This window comes from Nicotiana tomentosiformis, chromosome 11 (genome assembly GCF_000390325.3).
Source record: "Nicotiana tomentosiformis chromosome 11, ASM39032v3, whole genome shotgun sequence".
Taxonomy (NCBI): Eukaryota; Viridiplantae; Streptophyta; class Magnoliopsida; order Solanales; family Solanaceae; genus Nicotiana; species Nicotiana tomentosiformis.
In genome coordinates this window covers 114,162,081-114,186,948 of record NC_090822.1, presented here as the reverse complement: position 1 = coordinate 114,186,948, position 24,868 = coordinate 114,162,081, and the positions used below count along the sequence as shown (strand labels likewise).

The following is a 24,868-nucleotide window of genomic DNA, read 5'->3' as shown; positions in this document are numbered from 1 at the left end:
GTAGGTGTATTAATGTGGTCGTTAATGATAATTTTCACAGGTTACCAAGAAAAAAAAAGCGGGGCCTTCAAATTTATTCACGGGGCCTAAAGCCCTCGCCTTACCTGCCCTAGGCTTCAGCCGCCTCTGAGCAGATTGTTAATTGCTTAATATTGAAGGAGGAATTTGATTTTTAAGACAAACTAGTGGGATCAAAATGATTTTCACCCTATCAGATTAGAAGCATTATTTTATTTTTTATTTTTTTTTATTTTTTTTTTTGCTTTTTAAAGACCGGATATGAAAGCCTTTTGGTTCACACCCCTTTCTCTCTTAAATAAAAAGAGTATGAATGAGTCTTATTTTATTTTTTGTAGAGTAAGCATTCCTATATATATTCAAGACATATCATAACATGAAACGAGGAAATAGCGCAATAAATTTTTAATAGCAAATTACTTGACTCGATAGCGGAAAGAGAGCCTTCCAATCAAACACAAAATCAATACTGTGCCAACAATACCACTAAGTAACTCTTAAAAGTCGTCATTTATGTTAAGATATTTTTGTGTGTATTTTAAAAATTTGCAAGAAATATTACTCCTATCACTCCCGTTTACCAAAGACATCAAACACAACTGAAGAATACATATATCATAGATTGAGGCAGTCAGCTTCCTCTTGATGGGAGGTCGGGGGGGGGGGGGGGGGGGTGTGGATCCACCAACAAACATAAAGCATCTTTCAATATCTGACATTTATGGTGTCAGCCTGTTATATTGTATAATCTGAAATGTAATTAGAAAACTAATGGGATTATATTGGATAGAATAAATAATGAGCTAAATTAAGAAAAACTAGACTTAACAAATTAATTTATCTTAACATCTACTGAAGAATTCATGAAACGGGATTACAGGACACCAAATTATGCATACAAAAACAATAGCACAAATCAAGAACCATAAAAATAAAACAAAAATAAAATGAAGAACCATCATTTTCTTTTAAAAACAATTAACTAGTCACTGTTGCAGGGAGGATCTGAGGACCACTTTTCTCCACTCAGTTGAATCTTGATATGGTTGGAATATAAATATTTTCATTTCTGCAGCAGATTTAATAATATGTTATATTCTCCAACTATAATTAATGTAGAATAAATGAATTATTAGAAAAAGAAATAATAGTAGTACCTTTTAGAAAACGTTTGTTTGTAAATCCTCCATCTCAGGGTTGATGTCTTTTACTTCTTTCTCAGCTTCAGTTCCCAAATGAGGAGCATCTAGTTTGGGAGGGTTCTGAAGAGTTATTTCACATGTTATTCTCAAGTCTTTGGATGAAATACACACACGATATGAAAGAGTAAAAACATCCTTTGACATATACATAGGGGCAGACCTAGACCATTAGTTACAAGTTCGGACGAATCCTATGACTTTTGATTATACCTTATATTTATATCAAAAAATCTATTAAATATGTATAAATATTTAATTGCAAGCCCAGTAATGAAGGCTATGAATTCGATCGATGGCAAATTCAGAACCCACAAGCTTCAAATCTTGGCCCCACTTAAGCTGAATCCAAAGATCTAGTTCAAGATCTAGAGTCAATATGTTCATAATAAATGCAATCTTACTATATGTCTATATTTTAAATTATTTTTTGTATATATACAAAATTTGAGACCGAAGGCAATGGATTCAGTTGAACTCACTAAATCTGCCCTACATCCGCCTGTGCCCCTAACTGTCACTGCTGTCTATGATCAGTTGAATTAGATCCTTCACAGGCTTTTTTCAGTAAATAGTAAGTATATCATCTGACTTATACTACCATTTTAAGAATGTTAGACACACAACAAATAACTTGATCAATGGTAGCAGGATTCAAGCATATGACGAGACAAGAAAGATTCACAAGCTAAAAGGAAAAGAGTTCATAACAATACCATGCATCGAACTAATGCCCAATTCACGCCTCGGAAGAATGGATGCTGCTTGATTTCGTTTGCTCCTTCACGGGATCCTAACCTGTTTTTGGGATCTCTATGCAACAATCTATACATGAACTGCTTTCCTTGGAGACTAACCTGGAAAAGGAGAATATAAATAGACAGTTTTAGCAATTGACAGGGGAAAAAGCCACTCCACAAAAGGAAATGTTTCTATTTATCATCAAAAGGGCAGCCCGGTGCACTAAGCTTCCGCTGTGCGCGGGGTCCGGGAAAGGGCCGGACCACAGGGGTCTATTGTACGCAGCCTTACCATGCATTTCTGCAAGAGGCTGTTTCCAGGCTCGAACCCGTGACCTCCTTGTCACATGACAGCAACTTTACCCAACGCTTCTCTTCTTTCTATTTATCATCGAGGCATTTAATTTCGTTAAGTTGAAAGATCATACCTGTATGCTTCCTGGGAATTTTAAATCCTTATGTAGTATATTTGAGAATGTCTTTTGCCTTGTCTTTCCCCTGAATGGTGTATAACCATACAGCATTTCGTATAAAAGAATGCCTGCCAAGCGACAATTTTGCTCGTCAAAAATAGCAGAAACTTCTGAAGGGAGTATGGAGTGAAAAGGTCTAAATGAAGACAGAAGGATCAGGAAATATAAGCACTCAAAAGTTCTAATGGATTCTAAAGAATTACCAAGAGCCCACCAATCCACTGCGCTAGTGTGGCCTGCTCCAGTTATAATTTCCTGTGAGATAAACAAGCAAAAAGAGATGATTTAAAGAACACGATATAATAAAAATAACAACTTGACATATAACACAAACTTTAAGTGTAGAAGAAAAAAAGACGAAATTTTCAGAGAAAAACCTCACAGTTAGTCATATAAGAATTAGTGATATATAGAATACAAGCATTGATCATAGAAATCCAGCAGCAGTTCACTTTCCAAGGTAAAAGACCAAATGGGAAGGAAAAGAAAAAGACTAACCGGAGCTATGTATTCTTCAGTTCCGACAAAAGAATTTGATGCACGCATAGGTTCAGCCATGAAGATTGGATTCTGTTGACTTTTCTGATGCTTTTTCTTTTCGTTGATTTCTGGAAGTAAAAGCTGTCCAAATCACCAAAAACAGTGTATTGGCATTCATTAGTCACTAATTTTGTTTGCAAAGTCACTTCATGAAAATAAACGAGATTTTGTGAACTTGAAAAAAGTTAGGAGTTAAGCACCTGTGGCTTGCAAGATGTCAAACAGGAAAGATCAAAATCCGTCAAAGATACATGCCCACCGCTCTGTAGCAAGACGTTTTCAGGCTTCAGATCCCTATAAATTATACCTGTTGGCAGAAGATAACTCAGGATATATGGAGATGGATTTTTCAACTCTTCAGATATGTTGCAGACGTAAGCGATAAATAGTACATATACTATGATTTTGCTCTGATTGGCATGCCATTTGCAGCATTGCCACATAACTGAATGATCGCTCACCATAAATATTCGTAGCAAGAACTAATCATTCCATACAACTAAAGCCAAAGTGAATGGTGCACATAGCTTTAAAGGAAGAACGTAAAGTAAAATATAGATTCTTCAATTGTTGATTCAAGCACATGAATTCTCCTCAATTGCTAGGAAATTGTTTGATCATGCTAGTCTAAAAGTCGGTAGGATTAGACTAGTTAGAACTTAAAAAAGAATGAATAAGGACTTTTTTATCATTCAGATCTGATTGTACATATAATATATGTTAGATATAAGGGCTACCTTGACAGTGAAGATACTCCAAGGCCACCACTACTTCAGCGGCATAGAACCTGCACAAAACAAAAAAGTTTAATGTCACCGGATACTGGTGCAGGAAAGCTGGCGTAATATTGTCTATCTATTGGCACATATAGATATTAATGAAGAAGACAAAAAAGAAAGAAAAAATAGGGATCATCCTTCAACACGTGCTGGACTTATTTCAAGTTGGACTGTCTCAAAATTTTCCACTGTATCAAACTAGGGTAAGGGACAGCACTACTTAGTCCATCATGATGTCCAATAAAAAAAAAACTTATTTGGATATCATTGCAACTGTGTGACTCAAATTGAAAGCAGAAAAAATGGAAAATATCTTAATAAATGTTTAAAAGACCATGAGAATATGATATCAGAGTCTCAACTGACTCTGTAGAAAGCTTCTCGGATAGGTATAACTACTGTAGACAGTTTAGTTCTTCAAATTTGCTTTTACATTTGGTTTACCTTGCGGCATCTTCCTTCAACACCTTTGTTGGTTGTCTGTCTAGAAGCAGGAACAGCTCTCCACCAGGGTAGTAATCAGTTATTAGACAAATATGGGTTTTGGTCTGAAACACAGACATATTCAATTAATGAAAACTGAAAAAAAGTTAAGAAATAAAAGAGCTGATTACGAAAGAAATGACAAGGGTGGTTAAACTTTTTCACAATTCGAAATCAAAATAAAGAAGGAATATGTTGACATAAGTACATTCAGGTGGATATTATCGATACATTGAATTTATCAACTATCAAATGCTCATGCTATAGTACAGCTTAGTTCGAAGGATTCAAGTTTATATGTGATTTGCATTTCGCACTCATAATGTTTCTCTCAAGTTACTATAACTACATAATTATGCTCCCTCTCATCAAGTTCTATGTATCTAACCTGAAAAGACGCATAGAGTGCGGGAAGAAAAGGGTGATCCAGCATATCTAGAATTTCTCGTTCTGCACAAGCTCTATGCACCTGTAGAAAAGATAAAACGATCCTTATTAAAGATAGAAGAATGAGAATGTAAAACTAAGAAGCCAAAAAGCAAAATAATCCCTTCACAAAGATGCCGGGGGTCATAACACAAGAAAAATCCTATGCAAACACATAACTTTGCAAATGCCATGACAAGGTGGGAATAGAAGTAAAAATCTCTAATCACTAAAGATACAGCGACAAGTTGGATGTTGCAATGTAGATCCCTACCTTGTTTCGATTAAGCATTATGCTCTTATCCATTGCTTTCATAGCAAAATATTGGCCAGTTCCGCACAGTTCCACCAAATGCACACTGCATATTAACAAGTTATAACCAAGAGAACATAAATAGTCCCTTCAAATATAAATTTAAGGCAGACATTGACTTGTTTCCATAGACAAAGAATTAGGAGCCAGGAAAATCAGCAATACTCTTCATTCAAAATCTAAGAACTTTTTAGTATTATGGAAACTTTTATCGCATATAAAATCAGAGCGCCACCACAATTATCTTCTTGTGGAATCTTGTTTAATTTCTTTATATTCAGAAATTAGACAGAGGTCAAAGCTGGAACTAGCATCATTTTCAAAAATAAACTCCCTATACAGTTTAGAACACAATTATTAGTTAATACAAAAGTATGCCTAAAGGTGTTACTGATGGAAAGTTGTGGCTTGCAAATTATATAAATTAGGTTTAACTTGTAAGTTGAAAAACCACTGAATCAAATGACCTAGTATTTTGTTTTACAGTTTTACTTATTTAGAAAAACGGATAACAATATGTGGCATGCTATAATACTTGATCCACTTGAAAGTGGTACTAGTAAAACCAACCTGCCAGTATCACCAGATCCCAGTGGTTTGATTGGCTTGAAATGCTTCAAGCCTATCGGTTCTCCACTGTCCAAAACCTGAAATATTAACACTGTTCTAAGCAAGCATTTCTATGTGCACATATATACCTGTCTATAGAAAGCCAATTGATGAGCGTAAACTAACTTTCTTTTTACCTTTTGTATTGCTTTCCAAGATGGGCTGTCCTTCCTATGAGGCTTTGCGTGAACAACTTTTGAATGATTTCTCCATAAATCCTCTGGTTTCTGAAAGTCAGTTCAGCAGTTTGTGAGCCTTGTATAATTCAACACCTACAAATAGTCTTAAAACAGTTTTTGTTCAAAATTTTGGATTTACCGAATTGGCATCTGGAAGTTCTCGAACTGCTTCATCAACATTTCCAGCGGTTTCTTTCACCTGAAAAGGAACCAAATGAAAACTATTATCGTCAAGATAGGCCTCATAAGTCAAAGTGAATACTATATTGACACAGTAAAAGAAGTGATCATTCATGAGTAAATTTGTATATGCCATATCTCTACAAGACATGTACATAAGTGAAAAGCATAGCAAGAGCTTATGTGAAATAAAGACAACTGAAGAAGATTAGAGTAGAAATGAGACCAGCTTTGCGCTCTCTGTTGCCTTGTCTTCGGGAATACTGTTGTGAAGTGGCTCTACATGCTGACTCCCGTCTAGTTGCACTCCGATGAAGTATTGTACCTCTCCCTATTTATAGACACAAAAGCCATTGAATAAGGATTTTTAAAAGCTTTTGTGCAATACCTTCAGAGTAGCAGCACTTTTCTCTTGACATGAAGAACTATATCAATATACATACCTTCTGATCACGCATAGGCTGCAGGTGGAACAAATTCCAGAACTTCTTGCCTGAATTTTAATTATATGGAATATCAGTTTCTTCAATAATAAAAATAAAATTTGCATTTCTGACCAAAAATCCAATATTTTCATGATGTCACTCATTGGCGGTAAGCCTGTAACAAATATTTACACAACTAGATCACGTAAAAAGTAAATACAGGTAACTCTATTTAATAAGCATTCATTAACCTATAGACTAAATGGAGTGATTTGCTATAACATGTTAAATAACACAGATGTTATAAGAAATTAAAAGTTTATGTTATTGGTATATATGTGATTCAAATCCAAAACCAATCTTAAAGTTTGATTTCTCTTTCTTAAATGGAAGGAAGAATGGAAAGTTTATTGAAAGCATACCAGTCTTAGTGTAGTTAATGAGCTGAACAGTGACATCAGTTTGATTATCAATTGCTTGTCTGATTTTCTTCACAGTAGCTGGATCAGTTTCTGGTCCTTGAAGAAACCTATATAGTATAACAATTTCAAAACCAAACATCAATAAATTGTGTTTAAGTGAGACACATACGAACTTTGATCAACTCAAGAACTGTTTTCCCTTTTTCTTTGGTATAAATGTGCACTAGCAATTGTAATGATTAACTATTTCAAGGTTCATCACTGTGTCACCAACCAGAAGCATTATTATGATTATCGACAAACTTCTTTCTTGAGATTGCGTGTTGTCTCATACACCCCTATCATTTAAAGGAAGAATGGTATACTATTTTTCGCAGTTACACTTATTACAAAATTCAAACTATCTTTTACTGGAGTATAATTTTTCAGATAGTTAAAAAAAATTACTATTTACGACATTAGTATTTTTGGGGAATTTTGAAATATATATATTCATTTATCGAAAATAAAATAAATGTTGACTGTGCTTCAAATATGTCCTTTCTTAATGAAAGAAAAAATTTGAGGATAATTTTAATTTTTACTTTACGGGTTTAATAACTTTAATTTATGTACATTAAAACGACCTTAGCTTTTTGGGTCTTTAATATTATCAATGACAAGACAAAATTAAAGGAAAATATATACCTGCAGTTTCTTCCTAAGATTTCTTCACGGCTATACTCTGTTAGCTCCAAGAAACTGTCCGATGCAAATATCTGATTTATCCAATTTACACAAACATCAACGTCATACAGAAATTAACTTATACTCCCTCCGTTCCAATTTATGTGAACTTGTTTGACTGGTCACGGAGTTTAATAAAAAATGAAGACTTTTGGAATTTGTGGTCCTAAACAATTCAAAAAGGAGCTCAGAGTATTTGTGTGGTTATAAAAGCTTTCCATTAAGAGTAGAATTGTAAGTTTAAGCAAATTTGTTTCCAAATTTAGAAATGGGTCATTCTTTTTGGAACGGACCAAAAAGAAAATAGATTCACGTAAACTGGAACGGAGGTAGTAGTAATAATCAATTTGGAGCTAGAAAATTTTTAAAAAATGCTTTTGAATTTGAATAAAAAAGAGAGAAATCAAGTCTTACAATGGGATTATCAGGCAGCCTTGGATCAGTAATGACAAAGTTCTTCTCTATACGTTCAAGAGTCGTTGCTAAATCAATACCTTTCCTCATTTCCTTCTTCCTCACTTTATCATCAACACTATCGGGGCGTCCATCGTTATCGCTCTCATCATCGTCGTCGTTGTCGTCGTCGTTATCCATAGTCATCCTTGCCTCAAAATCATCATCAGTAGTTGTAGTACTAGAACGACCTTTCTTTTTAATCCTGTAATTAATTACATCATATAACTAATGTTAACATTTATATGAACGTGCATGCATGCATGCATGTTTACAAAGTATAACACTTTAATTTAAAGAGTTTAAGTTCTACGTGTATTGACTGTGAAAAAAAAATTTAATTACCCGATGAACGAGAGACGACTAGGTTTTTTAGACTTCTTTTCGGGCATTTCATTAATTTTCTCCATCTGCTGCATGGTTGTTGTTCTGGTACCAGCATGAGAATGTCTTCTTGCTGGAGCTTTGTTCTGTAAATTTAGTTTATTACTGATGCCAATAATATCCTGTCGGTCTTGTTCGGTTCCACCTCCTTCTGATTTTCTCAAGAAAGGTCGATTTGTCGATTCACTTAAGGCTCTTGCCCTTGGTTTTTTCATTACTTGTAATAACTCAGTCACTGAATTACTAGCCATCTCCTTCTGACGAGCTGCCAACGAAAACCCCATAATAATAATTATTATTATAATATACATAAAATTTAATTATTATACTACTACTAAATAAAGATTTTTAACACCTAAGATTCCAGGTTCGTTTAAAGATTTCCATGGTTGCAAGAGAAATATTCTAAAACACTTAATTTAATTAGGGAACAAACTTTACTACTCATTGTACCATGCCTCCCTCAACCTAGAAGATATGCTCGTAATTAACCTCCCTAAACTAACAATTAAAGTAATAAAAATTATTGATCACATTAACATCCTCGTCTTTATCGGTAATTTTCTCTTATAAGTTAACCAAATTAATAGCCTGTTTGGCCGAGCTTTTTTAAGGCCAAAAGCATTTTTTTTAAAGTATTTTTTTATTCAAAGTGTTTTTGGCCAAGCTTATAGAACAAAAACATGCATTTGAGTAGAAGCGGAAGCAATATTTAAGAAGCAGAAAAAAGTAGTTTCTCCCCAAAAATTAAACATTTTTTTGAAAAGTACTTTTGAGAAAAACACCCTTATAAGCAATTTTTAAAAGCTTGGTCAAACACTAATTATTGCTGAAAAGTGCTTTTCAAATTAATTAGTTAAACACAAATGCTTCTCACCAAAAATACTTTTTTGAAAAAGAAGATTTCGTAACTAGGCAATGTAAAACACAAAATTGCAAATTTTAAGTATTAAAATGAATATTCCAATTGTAGCCAGGAAAAAATTACCATCTTAGCAAACCCCTGCCAGAAATGGAACCCTCATTTTAGGCATAAAATCTCGCCATAACAACCTTTTTATTTTCAATCCCTATATCAATATGATGCATCCTTTCCAAAAATAACCTAAATATATGAAAGTTAATTAATGCTAACTATATCTACTTCATTAACTTATTCTTCTCTCTTCACAAACATTATTTTTTCCTTTTAGATAATCATCAAAAGTTAGAAGAAAAAAAGCATAAAGGACTAGCTTTGCAATAGCATAAATAATACAATATATAAATTAAATATACCAACTATATATACAATCAATATAATTGCTATATACACATCATATAACATTTCATTGTAAAACTAATCCACGAAATATATCTATTATATACATAGTATATAATATATAATATACGTATAAACTATATATATATATATATATATATATATATATATATATGTGTGTGTGTGTGTGTGTGTGTGTGTGTGTGTGTGTTCATTAAACAATATAAATGACATTGATGGAATAAATATATTATATTAAAGGTATATCTTGGAGAAAAAATAAAATTATGCAGTATAAAATTAAACATTGGAAAAATACAAGAAGTTCCAACGACTGCTTCTTTTCAGTATCTTTAAGATATTTGGGTGAGTATTTATTTATGGAAGTGAAAAAAAAATTATGGAATGTCGATTGATTTAGATTGTATATGAGAGAATCATGAAAAGGGAATTTTTCTTAGAGCACCTATTCGGAATCAAAATTCAAAGAAAATGGCAAGTTTAGATTAATGATGAGAGAGAATATTGTAATAAATTAATGTGGTTCAATAATCCCTTGAATTGTGCTTAGTGTTTAAGAAATTAAATGTCATGTAAAGAATCTTTAAAAATGCTTTAACTGTAAATGAATGTGCTATTTTTAAAATAAAGCAAAAGTAATGTAATTTATATAAAAATTCTTTACAAAGGGACTAACAGTGTTAAAATCTCTTTTTGTGAAAAGCAATTTTGGAAAAAAATATTTTTTAGAATGAGCTGATTTTAGAAACTTGGCCAAACAAGCTATAAGTATCCGCGTTGTAACTCATAATGCCTAGTTGCCTACTTCTACATTTTTGTATTTTAAAATAAAATGAATCAAATGCCTCTTAATTTCGTCAATTATAAGTTAAAAAATGCATTAGTACAAAGTAATTGTACAAAAGAGGAAAAAGTGGTGAAGAAAGCTATAATACCGTCGTAACGTATCAATGATTCGGGAAGCCCATTTGGTCGGACCATCTTATCCTTGGCTCCCTCAGTATGTTTGCTTACTTCCACTTGCATTCTGCCAAATTTTCATATTTAATTCACTTTCGTATGAAATTGTAATAATCCAAATTTCAGGACACATAATAATTTATTGGATATTTTAATTGACACGCACCTGAATTTCACTATTTTGAGGGAAAACATAATCTCAAAGAATTTTAATTAGCAATCTAAGTAGGGAATTGTATTACTACTTAACAAATTATTTTGATGTCATAATAAAATCTTGGTAGGTAGCTTTCGAAACTCTTAAAAGAAAAAAAGACAAATAGAAAAGTAAAGGTGCAACTATGAACAATTTTGCATTACGTTAACTCCTAGGGGTAGATTAATACCATGTAATGAGGATGTTTCTCTTTTCTTTTTCCTTTTACATTTCATTTCATTTTGTTTGAGTCTTTGAGACTTCATCGATTCATGAATGATTGCATAATTTTACCTTTTTAAGGACTTTCTTTTAGGATAAATCTTTAAATAATTTCTCTAAAGTAAAGTAGCAACTTTATAAGTTAGTTATCGCTCAATCTCGTATATTTTGCAAGTGGGAAATTATATTCTAAAAAAGTAATGCAATCACACCAGAAAATGGACCAAACTATTAAGCCCACCAACCAACATGATCAAAGGAAGAATTGAATCTAATATTACCAATAATTGGCCGTGCTTCTAAAATTAACTTATTTTAAAAAGTATTTTCTCAACATTGCTTTACAGAAAAGAAAAAAAAAATGGTGAGAAACAATTTGTATTTGGTAAGTTAAGACAAAGGAAATAACCCAAGAAAGATTACGTAAAATATTGATATGAGAATGGGCCAACGAGTAGCTAGTAGTTGATCCAGGAAGAGCCTAGTTATGGCTAAACAAGAGGACACAGACAAATCAACATATTGTGCAAGATGAACATAGTGAACCCTAACATGGGGAATTCAGTCTCGCAGATATGACATCATGATCCTTGAGAGATATTCAGATAGGAGTTGGGGTAGTTAAAGGTACCGTATGAGTGTTACGGAAATAAAAGAGAGTACCACTAGGAAGACAACCAAAATATCAGTTCAAGAACAACCCTACAAGCACAAGGGCGTGGAGGTAAGTAACTACGGATAATTATAGGTGAGGAAGGACATCAAAAATTCAGTCAAGTATACGATGTGATAAGTTTGTAACTTTACAAGAACCATCAGTTGAAAATACTTATGAGCATCAATTAGTGTTTGACCAAATTTTTAGAAAGTACTTCTATGTGTATTTTTTTTAAAAGTGCTTTTGGAGAGAAGACCTTTTTTTTGCCTCCGAAAAACTGCTTCTGTTTCTCTTCAAAAGCATTTTTTCCTTTTAAAAACTTGGTCAAACACCTTAATTTTAAAAAATAAAATATTACTGCCCGAAAAAATACTTTTGGCCAAAATTTTTTTTTGGTTAAACAGGCTATAAGTATCTAACAAGTTCTGTAGGTCCATGAGAATGACTCCAAAAAATGACAAGAAAAAAGGATGCAATAGCAATGGTGAAATTGGGACTCTATGCAGAAACTGGTTCCCTATTATCACATCAAAAACAAATGCAGCCCAACCAAAACAGTCCAGACCAAAGCTTTAAATTAAGGCCCACTACTATTTCCCATCTTAATCATGTATTGAATCTTTCCAATTCCCATGGATAAGGTGAGGACAGTGTCCAGCTGGTTACCAAAGAAAAGCAAGAATTATTGAAGAGATAAGGGAACAAAAATACATTTCCACAACCCCCCCCCCCCCCCCCCCCAAAAAAAATCAACCTACATACTACTCTTTTTCTACATTTAAATTTTGGATAATTATTCAAGTATATCGTTCTCCAAATTACTTGCTCGACTAATTTATATTAGGGTTGCACAAGGTCCATTAAAGAAAAACACTATATATTAAAATTTTCATCGAGTCTTCTATTCAAAAGTGGAGAGGTTCCATTTGTCCTACCCTATTCGTATTTTCATCTTGTAAATTTACAAAATGTAAGTATGTACTCGCAACTAGCCGCTGACGATGAAAAATATATTTATATATTTAGATCATTTCAAAATCAATTATAGGAAATTTTGTACGTAAAAATGGGTTGGTAACGTAGAAAACGTATCATATATGTAAGAAATGGTTTCATAATCTAGAACCTAGCAAATATATATATAAATATTTTTACGCTATCAGTAATCGCACATGCATCTGCAGTAATCATTAGGGTAAAGAACAAAAGTTGATTAGACTTTTACCCAATGAATTTGAGAACTTTTCCAGCATCATCTTTGATAGGTGCAATTGTGAGGAGATTCCAAAAGGGGGTCCCATCTTTTTTGTAATTGAGTAATCTTCCACAGTAAGTGGAACCCGATTGCAATGCTTCTCGGATCTTGGCCACATCCTCAGGATCCGTATCCGAACCCTGCATGAACCGACTAGACCCGACCCAACAATGAAACCAACAAAAATTGTCATATATTTTTCTTTTCCTGAAACAACCTTTATGACATTTTCAAATAAGAAATATAAACCAAAGTATATATTATATGATTATTACCAATTCCTGCCTATAACCTCCTTTGATGTATAACCAGTCATCTTGAAAAATCCAGCACTTGCATACAAAATCGGGTAATCGGGTTTTGTTGCATCCGACACCACAAATGTTTGTTGAAATGTTGACAAGGCATCTCTCAAATCCTCTGAAACCCTTGGAAAACCCCTCTCTTTACCTGAATTTCAGATCAGGAACTGTTCATATTTTACAAAAGAACTAAATTTTACGTTTGAAAAATTTATACTTAGATTGACAACATGAAAAATAAAGTAAATAAAATTGAGCTTTTATATACTGATAGTGTAATTTAATTCTATCTTTAAGCAATATGTGTACTTTATTTTATGAACCGTTTTTCTATATTTATCTTTTAGATTATCTGTTTGAGTAAAAATAAACAACTGAAAAATATGGTGCTAGTACCATAGAAGTGTATATAAGTTAAATTCGGCAAAAATGCTTACCAGCTCCATCGTCAGAAAACTCGCCGGAACTCCGAACAGAGTTACCGGAGTTCCTTCTAGAATTTTCAGCTTTACCATTAGGATCATCTCCAGAATTTCGAACTTTAACTCCCTTTAACTTCCCAGTCTCATCATCAGTTTTCAGCACCAATCCCCACTCCGCCGCTCTCTGAGCAGCAGCACCATTTTCATCCGCTGCCGCCGGCGAAATAGCCGTCTGAGTAATCGGAGAAGACAATTGCGACGTTGAAATTGGAGTAATAATTGGGTCTTTGATTGCCATCCATGACGTGGCAATAGTTTCCTCTTTAATATCATTATTGTTGGATACTATAGGCTCTGATTCTTCTTCTGTTTCAGGGATGCTGCTGCTTCTTTTAATGGGCTCGGGCTCGGGCTCGGCCCAATTATTTTTCCATGAGGGCTGTGATGATCGGAAAACTGGATTTTTTGGCCGGGAAATAGAGTAAGTTGATGGGTTGAATACTTCTAGTGAGCCTCTTGGATCTCTTGGAAGTGGTGGAATAAGAGGAGGAGATTGCTTGTTTTGCTGTTGTTCCATTGATCTCTGCGTATAATAATAACACTACTTTTCATGTCTGTATCAATGCTATATATGTATACGATTTTTATATGTACATGATATTTATCTCATTTACACAAGCACAAGCATACAGTAGCAGACTATTAGTAGTATTTACTCCTTCCGTTTTACTTATTGGACACAAAGTTTAATAAGGAAATAAAAATTTTCGGGACACGTACCAAAAATATTTTGTAGTCTGAAACTATGTCATGACATTTCCATCGCCATAAGAACCTTATTAAGGTAAAATAGAAAGTTTAAAGTTAAAGAATTTTTAAAAATATAAGTGTGTCAACTATTTTTTGGAATAGACTAAAAAAAAAAGTATGTCATATAAAATAGAGCATAGAAAGTAATTAAGTATTCTATCCACGTATAAAATTTAAAACAACAATTAAATCAACTTGTACATTTGTGGAACGTACAAAAGTTTCATGATAGTTGTTAAATAAGTCTTGGACTTAACTCATACCCCAAAAGCTAACTCAAAGGGAGGAGGATTGTCCAAACTTTATAAGGAGACCGGAGATCCCATCTCAATCCGATGTGGGATTCATTCCATTCATCAAACAATAATGATTTTATAAATATATATCATCTCTCTGTTTTATTTTATATGTGTATTTGGCTGGATATGAAGGTTAATAAAAACGAAGACTTTTGGCACAAACTAAATATAAGAAACAAATATACCAAAAAATATCTTTTGTTGTTGTGAACTTAGACATGTTATATCATTAAATAATATAAGAGTGTAAATAAGGAACAAGTGCAAAACATGAATGTCAAAATTAAAGAATTTTCAAATATTGAAATTTGTCAATACTTTTCAGACATGGTAAATGTATACATAAATGGACAGATTACAAGTCATTGTATTTGTGGCTAGGTAGATATTAATAACAGTTGAATGGCCCGTGGGACAGATGACTGAAAAGGGCAAGACTTAGAAGCTTGAAAATGAAAATTTGTCACTGCTTTACGTATGACAATAACAAGACTAAAACAAGGATCACGCTATATAGGATGAGATTTGATTTGAGGTGAATAAAGACATAGTTAAGGGTAGAATAGGAAATTTAATTGCTAACTTTTAAATAGTATGTGTCCATTAAAGTTCCCAACATGGAAAGAACACTTGAGAACCTCATATTTAAAGGGGTAGTTTTGCCAATGAAGGGTAGATCAGATATTCACCAAAAGAGTCCAAAAATAAGATTATAAGAACAGCTAAAAGTTGCTAAAAAAATCACAACTTAGTTCCAACTTCTATTACATGTCCAGTAGTCCGCTATTTAAAGCATTATAACCCTACCTTTGCTGTCTTGACAATGACATTGGACGAATATTAACCTCATCAATTATTTAAACCAGTGCTTATTACTTGCTAAAAAATCTTAATTTTACTGTTGGTAAATCACATTGTTATTCAAATAAGCCGTGCTTTTCATGCAAAAGATAAGAACATCTTGTTAGCAGGGGCGGAGCTAGCCCAACAGCTACGGGTTTGGCCGGAGCCAGTAGTTTTGGTCCAAATTTTATATTTATCTTATGAAATTCATTGAATATGTAATAATTATTAGTTTAGAACACAGTAACTTAAAGGATTATAACCCCAAACTCATAACCTTCAAATCCTGGCTCCGCCTCTGCTTGTTAGATTAGTTTTTCTTATAATTAGATGTTCATCCTTAGTCCAGTCTAGAGCTAGTTTAAACCATAAGACAAGGCGGAGGAACCTTACCCAATTGGTGTATTGTATTCTCTCTATTTTATTTAAAGATTTGATTCAATATAGTAGAAAATGAATATTGCATTACTAAAACATATGGTACGTACGTAATATCAACAATTTGTATAATACATTAACAAAGCGACATGTCTTCACCTTACTAAAAATGGGTAAACAGAAATTAGCAACAGACAAATAAATACAATAGTACTCAATTTCACCCAAATAAACACATTAGTACTCAATTTCACCTATTAAAAAAAAGGCAAATAGAAACACTATTAAAAATAAGAATTAGCGACAGACAAATTCTGTAGCTAAACAGAAAAAATCATTGTTAATCCTATTTAGTGACAGAGTATCAAGAAATTTTATTAGCTACAAGTAATTTAGCAACAGATTAGCTATAAATTTCATAGTTTATTCTAGTTTGTTTTTTTTTTTGTAGCGAAAAGATTTCAAAAGAATGTACATACCTGAAAAGAAAGTACGTGGGATACTGAGCTTTTGCTTTGATTGCAGGAGTAACCAGAGAGTTAAGTAAGTGTATATCAAACTGCAGCCTTTACACAAAAGCTGATCTTATAAATAAAGAAGCTAAGTCTCTCAAATGATTTAAAAGCATATAGTATAATGGAAGAGATAAATGATGGGTTCGACAAAAAGATCTATATCGAAATGGGAACAATTTTTACGAACAGAAAAGGCTAAGAAGAGGGTAATTAAAAAGAAAAGCAAGAAAGGAGAATGATTGTCTTGAAATATTGGCTTCCCATTCCTATACACCTCAAATTCACATGCTTAGACACTCATCCCTATGTCTTCACTCCAATCATCAACCAATACAAACACACTTTCTAGATCAATTTTCTAGCTTCCAAATCTTGTTTCTGTGTATAACTTCTCTCTCTTTCTTTATCTTTGTCCCTCAGTATTATATATATCAGTCTCTCACTTGTACTGATTGTTAATTATACTGATGAGTTGTGGCCTTTGATATTTACTACTCGGCGACAAAAGATTTTAAAAGGAAAAGAGGATGAAGAAGATATTGTACCCAAGTGAATAGTATTTGGATTTTATTTATATATACTGACGTTGTAAAAAATTTTACACTAACGTATTTTAACCTCTGATGGTAGCTAGGTTACTTACCATTTAAAACATGTTAATACTTAATTTTATCATAAAAATTTACTTATAATTATCTTATAAGTAATTGATACAGCAATACAATTTGTAAATATTTTTTCCACTTTATTGAACTTAAGCACATATAATTTAGGATGGGGGCATGTGCAGCTTTCTTGTTCTCTATCGTTCTTGCAGTTGGAGCGCCCCCTATCCCCTACCCCCACCCCCGAAGTAAGCTTAGCTGGCTGGGCTACTCACCCAATTTAACTACATATTACTCTCATGTTTTTGTCTCTCAATTGAATAAATAAAAGGTTAGACCCTTTTGGTGTCATGTACTTTTGCCGTAAGGGGCCGTTTAGTTGTTGGTTAGAGTTATCTATGTATTAATAATGTAGGAATTAAATATGCATTATTATTTAGTTATACATAGATTTGTTATGCAAGATTTTAATTATACCATTTTTATCCCGCATAAAATTATATATAAATTGACTCATAACTTGGGATGGTAAGATGATAACCAAACACTACTTGGTATGCTGAATTTTATACAGAATAATTAAAAGTTACCAAACATGTTATTAGTTATGTTAAATTTAATACATAAATAATTTCCTTCCTAACCAGCAACTAAACGCCTCTCAAGAGTTTAACTTTTTATGTAATTAAATTATAAAATAATTTTACCCTACCATACTAGTTAAAAGATAATTATAGGTTAAGCATTCATAATAAGTAGTAGTATTAGTAATTTGCGTTACCAATATTACAACATGCATATTCGGTGGTGGATGTACAGTATGTTTGTATAAGTTCAGCCGAACCTATATATTATGTTTTTATCTCTCAATTGAATAAGGTAGACCCTTTTGATGTCATGTACTTTACTGTAAGGATTGTTTGGTTGCTGGTTATAGTTATGTATGTATTAGTAATACAAAAATTAGTTATGAAGAAATTTGTTACGCAGAGTTTTAGTTATACCATCTTTTATCCCGCATAAAATTATACATAAATTGACTCATAACTTAAATATACCTATTTTATTTATGTGAGATTGTAAGATGATAACCAAACACTACTTGGTATATATGCTGAATTTTATACAAAGCAAATAAAAAGCTACCAAATATAGTATTAACTATGCTAGGTTTAATACATAAATAATTCCCTTCCTAATCAGCAACTAAATGTCCCCTAAGAGTTTAACTTTTTATGTAAACTATAAAATAATTTTACACTATCATACTAGTTAAAAGATAACTATAGATTTAGCATTCATAATAAGTAGTATTAGTAATTTGAGTTACCAATCAATGGTTCATGTACAGTGTGCTGTATAGGTTAAGCCGAGCTAAAAGCTTTGATCCAAAGTTAGTATATGTATTAAAAATTTACTGAATATGTACAAATATTAATTTTTGAATCTATTTATTAGCGCTTGAGTTCTGATATCCTAAAATCTTAATCTCGTAAAGTTCAAATCTTGAATCTGCTGTGGTGTATATCTACTTCCACTCCTCTTTCTTTCACGTAGTATTATAGTAACTCCTTGCTGCCTTATTTAAATCTGACATGAAATGCCCATACAATGGTAGGGACAATATCAGCTAGAGAAGGGAGGATTGGGCCTTAAGGGCATGTGGTGATTAGAAAAGTCATGTTTCAATGTTGGTACTACAAAGAATTTATCTTTTCTTGGGTTTTTCTTTATTTGTTGTATTTATTAGATTTTTGAGTTGTCAATTTACACTTCCATAGTCCACCAAAGTCCAAATCCTATCTAAGATATTATATGCAGAAAAATTATTAAGGGCAAAGAAAATATTTCCATATATAGATAGGAACATAATTTCTTTTTCACGGATTGAATCCTTTTGCTTATATCTGTTTGTTTAATCAGTTCGGCAGAATATTCAAACATCATATGTATGAATGTGTAAATATTGGCCAATATAACAAGAATAAGATGAAGGGGAGCGTTGGAGCAACGGTAAAATTGTCTTTGTGTAACCCTATAGGTCATGAGTTCAAGCCGCGTAAGCAACCACTAATGCTTGCATTAGGGTAGACTGTCTACATCATACTCCTTGGGTTGCGGCCTTTTCCAAGACTGTGCGTGAATGTGAAATGCTTTATGCACTGCGCTGCCCTTATAACTAGAATCAAATATATACTTCATAATCAACACACAAATTGGAAAGGAGGGAGTACTAAGTACTTTTCTCTCTCTTCGCTCCTGCTTCTCTCAAGGCGCTGGTTAGTCTAACGTGTGCCCTGGAGTCCCATGGAAAGGGGGCGAGGTTGGGGAAGAGAAAGACCTAAGAAAGAGATACAAATTGCCTTTGGGAGTGTTATGCATGCTCAATCTAAAGTAAATGCTTCAATATCCAAATGAACATATACTCTAAATCCAATGGAACATTTACCTTTATTGGAACCATCTTCGATCTCAACGGTTAAGAATCGGCAGGCGGTGGAGCCGGTGGAAGAGGATAAAACACCAGTACAAGTGAGATCTCTAGTGGAGGGTGAAACGCAATTGAAGTTAACTGAGGCTCCGGTGGATAAATTATCTGTCACGACCCAAAATCACGTGACTGGTACTAGGCATACTATCCGGCCCGAGCGAACCAAACCATGTGATGCACCCGAATCATATGCATGAAAACCAATTTAACTACGGGATCTCCTTGAAAATCATATATATTTTCAAGTTAAATGATAAAATATTTTTCAATTCAAAATCACACATGACGTCTTTCATGATAATAAAAATAAGACTAAGTAAAATAAATATACTTTTATGTATGTCATGTACAAACCCGTTACTACAATCTTTCACAACTTTCTATGGATCCTTTATACTAAAGAATATAATTAAAAACTTGGGCTAATACCCGACTAGCATAAATTAAGAAAATAACATGATAGCCACCACGAAATAGGAGTGGTGCCTTACCATATACCTCAGGAAGAGAGTCATCCTAGCCCTGACCGTATGCCACATATCATACCTCATTCTAAAATATGTAAAGTAAGCGGGACCCTGGAGGGAGGATCCTAAGGGCTGAGTACACCATATCGGTATTCAATAAGTATCATAGACTCTCTCTAACTTAAGTTCTTGGGACAAACTTTATTAAAAATAATGCATCAATATTTAATATAAAATAATAAGAAATTTTATCCATTCATGATCCTTGTCATTTTAAATAAAAGCCAAGTGAAATATAACCCACAATATAAACTTTTAAAATATTTATATTAACCCAAGATTTTGGATAAAATCATACAAAATCATTCCATTTGCTTTAAGTCATTGAAATCACTTTCGACTCCTTAGGCCTAAACATAAGAAAATCATCCTTACCTTTCACTGGGAGTACTATACCATCACCGACATAAAAAGGTCAACTAGGTTATGTACCTAGTGGCAAGTATCATATACCTTACTTGCTTAGGTCGTCTCATCGTAATGTCGTACGAATCGACTCAGCCATGCTAATAATAGTACCCTCTCGAGGGAGAGCACTATGCCGTAGTCTATACCACAAAGTGGCCATCTATGCCTACACTGGCACGTATAGTTTCATGACGACGAACACAATATATCCGAAGTTAATCTCGGTGCACACAAGTAACTCCCAAAATATTTGATACTTCAAAAATAGATTCATAGCATAGTAGCCTCAAATGATCTATTTTTATCAAATCATAGTATTAATAGAAAATCTAAGCCATCTGAACAAAATTTAAATAAACAACCTTTTACATATTAAAGCCTTTAGCAATTTTACATCAATCTTTAAAAAATACCACAAAATACTATTATGCTCATCAATTTTCAAAGGGGATACTTTCCATGAAAACTTATCATTAGCACTTAAATATGTATACTCTTGTCAATACGAAAGTTTTGATAAAAATTTATAACATTTACCTTGAGTGTCATTTTTCCAACAAGATTTAAAATAAAATTTTATAAAACAACATGACACTATATGTGCAACATAATATTTTTGTACATGGAGACATCCGTACTTGTTTGTCCCTACAAGCACGAAAGCACATTTACAAATAACTTATGTATTAACTCGAAACATGCTTTTAGAGAAGGTCCCTCAAGAAGAGTAAGTTTTAATTAACTTACTTCGCTTTCGCTTTCGGGGTTGCCCAGTTAGTTTGGAAGGCGGTCATCTATACAGATGACCTGGGATCGATTCCCCCCTTCCCCCCCCCCTTTCCCCCCATGCCTTCTGGGTTGAGCCTGTCGCATAGGGCTATCCTAGTGCGGTTTACATCCCCTGTGTGATTTGCAGGCTATTACACAGGGGGGTTTACCCAGTATACATAAAGTTCTCACCACAGAGTGCTCACCCAAAGGGTAGAGGTTGCGGCAGAGGTTGTAGTTGTTGCGGGTTTCCCCTCTTACCAAAAAAAATCATAAGCTTTCAATCCTCTTCCATCGTACCAACCTTGATTAAAATGATCAAGCATCACCAACAAGTCGATATCTACAATTAGATATCTCAATTACATCAAAATATGACCCAAAATATTGACCAATATCCATTTATGGCTCATAAGTTGACTACAAGCCTCCAACAACTCAAATCGCCGAATAAATTCACTTACTAGCATATTCAACTCTACTCTTATCAATTAATACCCATTTGAAGTCATCAATGATACTACATTAATTTTCTAATACCGCTAAATTACTACTCATCGTTTTCATTAACCAACATTTCTAAAATATTCAATTTGGTGATTACTTACTTGAACACTTTCAATTTAGCTAGAAAATGATTCCATAGGTTCATCGCATCCTTTAATTTTATTTCTAAGAACAATCGTCATCTTTCCCATTTTCTCAAAAACACTATTCATGTCATGAACTAGGATTTGTAAATTCAATTATCCAACCATAAAAACTTGAAACAAATATTATAACTACTCTCACCGACTCATAAGAAATAAGTTTGAAGCATTAGAATTCCCTTCTTGAAGCTTTTCCTCAAAAATCCAATGTTTGAAAAATTTGGTGTTCTTGAATAACTTGAAAGATTTATAGGGATTTCAAAGATTGAATGATGTTAATACTAGTATTAATAGGATGTTATTAACTTAAAATATCCATAAAAAGTCACCTTGTATTCTTAAGTTGTCCCAAAGGTCGAATCTACCCAAAATACCCTCTCACCCGACTTTGTACTTATAGGCCCAAATTTCTGGGTTTCAGATGCGGCTCCGAATGCTTCACATCCCCACTTCACTCTTCTTCAAAGCCCGGACGTGGACCCGGATGCCATGACAGTACTTCACTGCCAGACTTTGATAATTTGATTATAACTTCTTGTAGGAGTATCCAAATGACAAACGGTTTGAAGCATTAGAAACTAGACTCGAAGTCCTTTCATTTGATAGGTTTTTCATGACATAAATCCTTATATATATGTAGATATGCTCGTCCAAAATTAGGTCTTGTGCGTACTCATTTGGAACTTTAGTCTATCATGTAATTTCCAACTTGACTTAGACTTAGGGCTCTCCTTAGACCCCACATCACTTATATTATGCCTCGTACACTTATTATCATATTCAAGTAATATTCATCATATTATTAGTCCTTGTGTGCACACAAAATAATATAATTAACACACGTCAACTTTCTTAATAGCGCTTAAGTGCTTTAAAATTTTCTGAGGTGCTACATTATCTACTCATGCACAGGGTGATAAAGCCCCGATATAGAGTAACCCAGAAATTAAGGCGGCAAATAAGGAGACTCCTATAGAGCAAGAGCCAATTGCGAACAAACCTAAATGGAACTCGTTATTTGCTGGAAATAGAGCTGCAGAAAATGGTATGACCTTAACCTATTCCCCCCCCCCCCCCCCATATTATTAATGGAGAAACTATAGTGCAACTAGATAAAGCTGAGGTAGACAAGGAAGCGAAAAACTGGAAGAATGCCCTTATTATCTATGTTATTGGAGAAACTCCAGAGTACTCCCTCATTCATAGGTACATATCTCAGATGTGGAATTCTATAGTTGCACCGGATTTGTATCTTCATGAGGAAGGTTACTATGTGGTTCGATTTCAAGATGCTAAAGATATGAATGACATCATTTTCTATGGCCCCTTCACTATTCGAAATCGATCAATTATTTTGAAACCATGGACTTCTGCTTTTGATTTTCGCCAGGAGTTTATGACTGAAATTCCACTGTGGGTTAAGTTCCCAAAATTTTCTATGAGTTGTTGGGGATGTAGTTACTTGGGAAGAATTGCTAGTGCGATAGAGAAACCTTTGTTTGTTGATGAGTGTACAACTAAGCAAACAAGGATCTCATATGCTAGAATGCTAATGGAAGTGAATGTGTCCAAACCACTGCCTGACAAAATTACAGTTATGGAGCCCAACGAACAAAAATTTCAATAAAGGTGGAATTTGAATGGAAGCCTCAATTCTGTTATCAATGCTTAACTATCGGACATATCTGCTCCCTGAAGAAACATGAATAACACCTGATGGAGAGGCAAATAGAGGTGAACAAAAAAAGTGGTTTCAAGAATGAAAGCCTAAAGAAGTACCATCAACTAGCCAAAACTGTGGACAAACATCAGCTGGATCATCTTGAGGTGGATTAGCCTAGACTAGATATTAATGAAGGCAAACATCAACAACAAGAAGCTGACTCACAAATTCAAGTAGCAACTCCAGATGGAACAGTGAGGAATACCTCTAAAGGCAAGGAGCAAATGCAAAGCCCGGGATTGAACTTGATCAACTTCCCACAGTTAAGTGCTGCTATGGCTAGCAAATCTAAGACTGGAAGATTATGACTTTGCAAAGAAAGGATCAGAGAACCAGACAAGCAAAACCTCCTGACTTAGGATGTAAAACAACTTCTCAATGACTTGGCTTATATGGATTATTAGAGGTGTAAATAAAATATATAAACAGAGAGAGTTAAAGAAGTATATAAAATCAAAAAATATCAAATTAAATGGGGCTGCTGGAAACCAGAGTTAAGAAACATAGATGTCTACAAATTGCTAAGACTATTGCTCCTAATTGTGATATTCTTAATAATTATTCCTTTGCTGCTAATGAAAGAATCTGGCTGATGTGAGATCAAGGGACTTACAACGTAACAGTGCTGAAAATGGAAGCTCAATTATTACATTGAGAAGTTAAAGATTTCTCCTCTAACTTTTAGTGTGTTATGACTGTTGTCTATGGATTCAACATTGTGGAGGAAAGGAGATCTCAATGAGACACTCTTCAAAATATCTCACATAATACTACCTGCCCATGGCTAGTGTGTGGGGATTTTAATGCAATATTGTCTACTACTGATAGAATGAGCCGTCACCCAGTGAGTTTCAATGAAGTAAAAGATTTCTCAAATTGTATTACTGCCACTCTACTAAGTGAATTACAATGGAAGGGTGGATCCTTTACATGGTCAAACAAGCAACAAGGATCTGATAGGGTTTGTAGCAAAATTGATAGAGCATTTAGTAATTATGAATGGATGATGATGTGGGGCCATATTGTCTTAGAATATGACCTCCCTAACGTTTCAGATCATGCCCCAATATTGTGTCATTGAATACCGTGAATCATAACACCAAAGTACCATTCAGATTCTTCAATATATAAAGTGATCATGCACAGTTCTTAGAGCTAATAGATATCAACTGGAAGAAATAACTTGCAAGAGATCCTATACAGAA

The 24,868-nt window shown here is 33.6% G+C and overlaps 1 protein-coding gene across 2 annotated transcripts; it reads right to left on the bottom strand.

Annotated features, from left to right (window-relative positions):
* Positions 1-842: 842 nt before the first annotated feature.
* Positions 843-16,914, bottom strand: LOC104111224 (phototropin-1). 2 transcript variants are annotated; one of them, XM_070188625.1, is made up of 25 exons: positions 16,456-16,913; positions 13,662-14,229; positions 13,198-13,372; positions 12,893-13,075; positions 10,567-10,658; positions 8,311-8,614; positions 7,927-8,170; positions 7,474-7,544; positions 6,787-6,893; positions 6,383-6,432; positions 6,166-6,270; positions 5,899-5,958; positions 5,718-5,807; positions 5,542-5,618; positions 4,933-5,017; positions 4,621-4,701; positions 4,194-4,297; positions 3,708-3,757; positions 3,171-3,277; positions 2,929-3,051; positions 2,634-2,685; positions 2,386-2,498; positions 1,934-2,074; positions 1,176-1,280; positions 843-1,087 (listed from the first exon to the last, which is right to left on the bottom strand). In XM_070188625.1, the coding sequence occupies exons 2-24, from the start codon at positions 14,221-14,223 to the stop codon at positions 1,179-1,181; spliced, it is 3,078 nt and encodes a 1,025-aa protein (XP_070044726.1). In that variant the 5' UTR covers positions 14,224-14,229; positions 16,456-16,913; the 3' UTR covers positions 843-1,087; positions 1,176-1,178. The 2 variants fall into 2 exon arrangements, with proteins under 2 accessions (XP_070044726.1, XP_070044727.1); XM_070188626.1 differs by lacking the exon at positions 4,621-4,701 and having other exon boundaries at positions 16,456-16,914.
* Positions 16,915-24,868: the final 7,954 nt, after the last annotated feature.

What these genes read in the sequence shown, in the direction of transcription:
- LOC104111224 (XM_070188625.1), bottom strand. Translation starts at nt 14,223, where the DNA reads ATGGAACAACAGCAAAACAAGCAATCTCCTCCTCTTATTCCACCACTT. An exon ending in CACTCTATGCGTCTTTTCAG is followed by an intron (nt 4,298 to 4,620) that starts GTTAGATACATA and finishes TCTGTGTTTCAG; the next exon opens with ACCAAAACCCATATTTGTCT. An exon ending in TGACATCTTGCAAGCCACAG is followed by an intron (nt 3,052 to 3,170) that starts GTGCTTAACTCC and finishes TGATTTGGACAG; the next exon opens with CTTTTACTTCCAGAAATCAA.